The 4,966-nt window shown below is 40.3% G+C and overlaps 1 protein-coding gene across 4 annotated transcripts; it reads right to left on the bottom strand.

Annotated features, from left to right (window-relative positions):
* Window positions 1-1,194: 1,194 nt before the first annotated feature.
* lysmd4 (LysM, putative peptidoglycan-binding, domain containing 4) lies at window positions 1,195-4,747 on the bottom strand. 4 transcript variants are annotated; one of them, XM_080760834.1, is made up of 3 exons: window positions 4,706-4,747; window positions 2,065-2,331; window positions 1,195-1,980 (listed from the first exon to the last, which is right to left on the bottom strand). In XM_080760834.1, exons 2-3 carry the CDS (start codon window positions 2,320-2,322, stop codon window positions 1,411-1,413), a joined length of 828 nt encoding a protein of 275 aa, XP_080616960.1. In that variant the 5' UTR covers window positions 2,323-2,331; window positions 4,706-4,747; the 3' UTR covers window positions 1,195-1,410. The 4 variants fall into 4 exon arrangements, with proteins under 4 accessions (XP_080616960.1, XP_080616959.1, XP_080616961.1 ...); XM_080760833.1 differs by having other exon boundaries at window positions 2,065-2,336; window positions 4,710-4,735; XM_080760835.1 differs by lacking the exon at window positions 4,706-4,747 and adding an exon at window positions 3,133-3,741 and having other exon boundaries at window positions 2,065-2,336.
* Between the last annotated feature and the right edge of the window lie 219 nt (window positions 4,748-4,966).

Here is a 4,966-nt window from a genome sequence, read left to right on the forward strand (position 1 = left end):
AATACAAATTAAAGGTTCTCAAATTAAAGATCTGGCATAGAACCAATGAGACATGGCTCTAAAGTCTAAACAGAATTAATGCTTGCATTCTGCCATCTACTGGCAAGTGTGGGTGCTACTTATCAATAGAGTTCTTTTTTCTTTAACTTTAACTTAATGCTGTTACCCTACATCAGTGAATCATGCCATATGTTCACATTTGAAGGAAATTTAAACAAAATAACAAGGTTATAGTTTGTAGCCCTAAATCTGAGGTGAATTCACAGATCTCCAATGCTTTTGATACTTTTCATACTGAGAACGTTGTGTTGAGACATTTTGCTTTATGACAAAGTAGTGTATCTCAGGCATGCATGTTAAATTACTTATGTGACTTTTTTTCTTATATCATACAAATATACGTTTTTGTTTCCTACTGTTTCTTTACCAAATCTGCATTGGAAACTGTCGTGGAGGCAAATTCCTGATGGAATTGTAATTTTAAAAAGAAAGAAAGAAAGTTGACAAAGCACTCTCTACTTCACTTCACTGACAATAACAGACTATAATAGACCCTATTACACAGTGGTGTAATTTTTTATATTTATATTGAAAGGGGCATATAATTAATGTAAAATAAATATTTAAAAAAAGGCAGCTATAGGATTTAAGTCTTTCATTGAGAGAAACATACACTAAACATATTTTCAAATTTACCTTGAAAGGGTAAACATATGGCACAGCTGAGCTAAAAAAAGTACAATTTGTTAGTGTCATTAGTTTTGTAAAACGTGTGTTTTAATCAGCAGATTCACCACCTAACCTAGTCATGGTGGGATCAAGCATTCATCAGAACAATCCGAGTGTGTCAAATATCAATTAAAAGTGAGGGAAAAAAGGTTTAAGGCACTTTTAGAATTCTCGGAAATAAGCAAGACATTTCTGTTTATTTCCGAGAATTTGTTTAATCATGTTAATCAATTACGTCATTGTTAACACTGAACCTTGTCGAAAGGCCCTTACAATCCCTAGTACAAATAAAATGCAGCATATTGCACTCAGTTGTTTTGTATAAATGAAATAGCTTGCCTTGTAGTATTGGCACAGTGTTTAGATCAAGAAGTTCGTTGGATGGCTATGACTAAATGCAAAATAATGAACACGCACAAAGGCCTACACACACGCACGGACCCACAAATAAGTTATACATAAAAAAAAAGGCACAGAGAGATAATCCTTATCATTTGTGTTGCTACGACTATTTGAAACATGCACCGATTTTGTCACAAAACCATTTCTGAATCTGTTCTGGGAAAACAGACAGACTACTTTAATGTAAAAATACTGTACTGAGCAGAAATACATTAAAACATGCATTGCACTGTGGCTTGGCTTCATAAAAGTGAAGCCTGTAATCCACATTATCCAACATTAACCCGGATTCTGTAAATGATCAGTTCCTACTGTACTGAGGTGTGTCCCTGAGCAGTTTGAAGAAATATGAGAAGAATCTATCCCACCACACTCTTCTACTGTAGAGACATTTCCGTTATCTTTTGTTTTGAAATAAACTATGTAGAATATGGGTAGGATGATCCCTATAAGTAACATGGCGATCACAGCATTCCACCACTGGATGCCCCAGTCGGAGCCGTAGCTGGTCAGGCGATGGCCTCTGAAACCAAACTGTCGTGGCATGTCACAGTTACCCAAGAAAGCCTCATCTTGTACATCTGTGGTTTGTATTAGTTTCTCTATGTCATGGTCTACCTCCTTGAAAAAGTCTGTGTACTCCTGCACATTTGGCTTGAAGCTGACTCCGGCCCCGTCTTGAGGTGTGGCTGCCGGCATTGATGAAATTGGCGTTTCTTGCTGCCAGTCTCTTGGGTCAGCATGAGCCTCTGTTAAAAAGCTGTGTTTCTGCACAGGAATTTTGATTGATTTCAGTGCAAACAAATCTTGTTCCTGAATTAGGTTGTTCACTCTCTTTATGTCTGCCACCTGTCAATGAAAACAATTACTGTGCATCAAAATATCGGGGCGAACACCGCCAACCAATGGCAATATTAAAAAACAATCCCCTACCTTGCAACCATATTGCAACGCAAGCTTGTTGAGGTTGTCGCCGTCCAAAAGTTCTCGTTCCACCAGCTGGACATTCCCATCTCTGTCCTGCTCCTGACGAACACGTGGCATCAACTCGATGCCATTCAGGTCCTCTTCCTCAGAGGAGTCAGCGGATTCATTCTGCCTCTTCCTGAACATGTACACCTGGCCGTCTGCACTGGCATGGACATCCACTGGGGCCTGAAAAGCCCTGGGAACGTGCTCCCCACGCCGCATCAGTAAGATCTAACCTAGAAGGAATGTTTGGAACAAACAGAAATATCTTATTTAGATAGTTAATCAATCGCGTAGCTGAGCCTAAACTATTCCGGAAACGGTTATTCCATTAGAAGGGAACGCACTTTATTAGTTTTGCAACAAAAAAATATTCCTGGCGTTGCCATAACAGGCCGACCTTTGGGGAAGAGGTTGAATGGTAAATGGTGCATCTATATAACGCCTTTATCCAAAGAGCTTTACAAAGATTGTGCATTACTAATACATTCACCCATTCACACACACATTCACATCGATGCCGGAGGAAACCATGGAAGGCGTTCAGAGTCTTGCTCAAGGACACTTTGACACTAACTCTGGGAGAGCCCGGGTTCGAACTGGGAACTAGTGGAAACCTTGCTGTTCCCATCTGGTCACTCTATCCCTGAGCCAGAGATCCCTGGTCCCTCTGCTCTGGCATCCCAGGAGTGTGCGTGCACAGTTTCGCTGCTAAAGACCCAACGGTGCCAGAGATGAGCTGGTCATAGTACAGACACACGGACGGACAGGGTGCAAAACAGTCTCAGCCATTCCTTCCGGCCTGGCGGAGACAAGTATACCTGAAATGGTTAGACATCTCGTTAACCACTTAAGTCCCTATACTAAATAAATAGCTTACACTGTGAGCTTGTAAATCTTGTAATTTTTGGAAACTTTCTTTCTTATGTTTTGAAAGATTTCGCCTGACATCCCCAAAATAAGAATGACAAATAGGGGGATACAAAATTAGAGACAGGATACTAAATAATAGTTATAACTAAACTTACCTACGAACACAGAGTTCTTAAAGTGGGGTCCAGTAGGGTTACCAACCGTCCCATAAAATACGGGATTGTTCATAGCCGCACAGCAACACCCACAGGACGCGGCACGTTACCGGTTTCCCGGATGGAGGCCGCGCGGCAACGCCTGGAAAATAGAACAGCTGCGTATCGGAGCGCGAGGCGTGAACGCGCGCCAGCGCGTGTCTGCCGCCGCTGGTGTGGAATAGGTTCATTTAAAATAACGGAGGTGGCTGTTTTGACGCACGGCGTTCACAGACAGTGTGTGTTGTGTTCTAGTTAACTTTGATCCAGAGATAAATCCGGTATAGCTGCGGTATAAAACGGATACGGAAACAGCCTTTCTCCATGCCTATGGGGTGTGCAAAATATTACCGGATACAGTAAGCAGGCTACGAGTCTGACAAATTCAATTCAAAACATGTTTCTGGTTGGCTGACAGATTGTCAGTTACTGTATCGTAGTTAGTTCTGATTGGTTTAAAATCACGTCTTTTCTGAAAAAAGAAAAAAGAAGCACAATGCAACAATTACTCAGATGTCTAAGAGAAAAGAGGGAGCTGCAGAAGCTGATAATGTGGTTAAAGACAACGTTTTGACTTTTGAGACACATGGGGAGGAGGAAGGGTACTATACCCTGCAATGAGAAGTGACAGCAGGACAACCAGAAGCAAGCACAGCACAGCACAGGTCATTATCATTAATAATAATTAGCCTAAGATTTAGACTCACGCAGATGTATTTTATCGATTCAGAATTGATAAAATACATCTACGAGAGTCTAAATCTTAGGCTATATAATAACTGAGCCAAAATGAAGTTTTCTATGCATTTCGTTTTTTTTGGTAGCCTACACTGGTTGATTGATTGATTGATATTGAAGCACAATACAAAAACCTTTACTGTGGACAACACATGATTAAGCAACAACAAAACCACATGTTCAATTAATCAGAACATTTAGAGACGTACAAATAATTAATATACACTTACAGAAATAATAAACTAAACCATAATCGCGCGTTTAATTTATGGGGGTTTGACACGAAATGTAGACAAAATAAATGTACCCGATGCCACTATCGTCCCTTATTTGAAACTCTGGAAGTTGGATCCTCGGACTTCCATCCTGGGGGTTCCTTATGGACCCCATGTCTGACTGTAAGTTAACTCTCTGACAGTGTACAAAATGGAAATAAATTGAACCGTAAACCCGTCCATTTGTACGCTCTCAGGTATGGGGGTCCTTGAAATGAAAAAGAGTTTGAGAATCCATGCACTGACTGACTGACTAACATAACATTGGCAGCAGTTGGAGCGTCTGACATTCGCAGTTTGTCAATGTGTCTACGTCGACAGCATACTAGGCAGCATGTGTCACCTCACCAGCTGACTGCTTACATGGCATGTTTTAAAGTTACCTCGGCTCGTATGAAACCCACACACACCTACAACGAACACTTTGTAACTTGCCGAAATGTTACTGTTACCAAGTGAAGTATGTATTACAAAGTATAGTATTTATATAATACTGTAACTATATAACCGGCAATAACAATCAACTTACCCCACAAGCTACCACAGCGTCAAAACATTTCTTGTTCTTTAACCCTATGTTGGAGGTTGGGAAGAACTATTACTGCCACCTATTGATGTGGAGTGTAAACTGAACGCCAGACAGTTTATAATTCATCATTGATGAATGATGTGATGACATAAGAAAAAGATAAAATATATAGAGCCAATGAAATAGAATAGCTCTGAAAATACTTCATTATTCATAAGGGTAAAGTGTGTAGGCTATGAATAGAAACAATATTTTTG

Source organism: Protomyctophum bolini (genome assembly GCF_963924005.1).
Source record: "Protomyctophum bolini genome assembly, chromosome: 4".
NCBI lineage: Eukaryota > Metazoa > Chordata > Actinopteri > Myctophiformes > Myctophidae > Protomyctophum > Protomyctophum bolini.

Coding starts and splice junctions, on each gene's coding strand:
- lysmd4 (XM_080760834.1), bottom strand. CDS start 2,322: ATGCGGCGTGGGGAGCACGTTCCCAGGGCTTTTCAGGCCCCAGTGGAT. Junction 1,981..2,064: donor CGTTGCAATATGGTTGCAAG/GTAGGGGATTGT, acceptor TTTCATTGACAG/GTGGCAGACATAAAGAGAGT.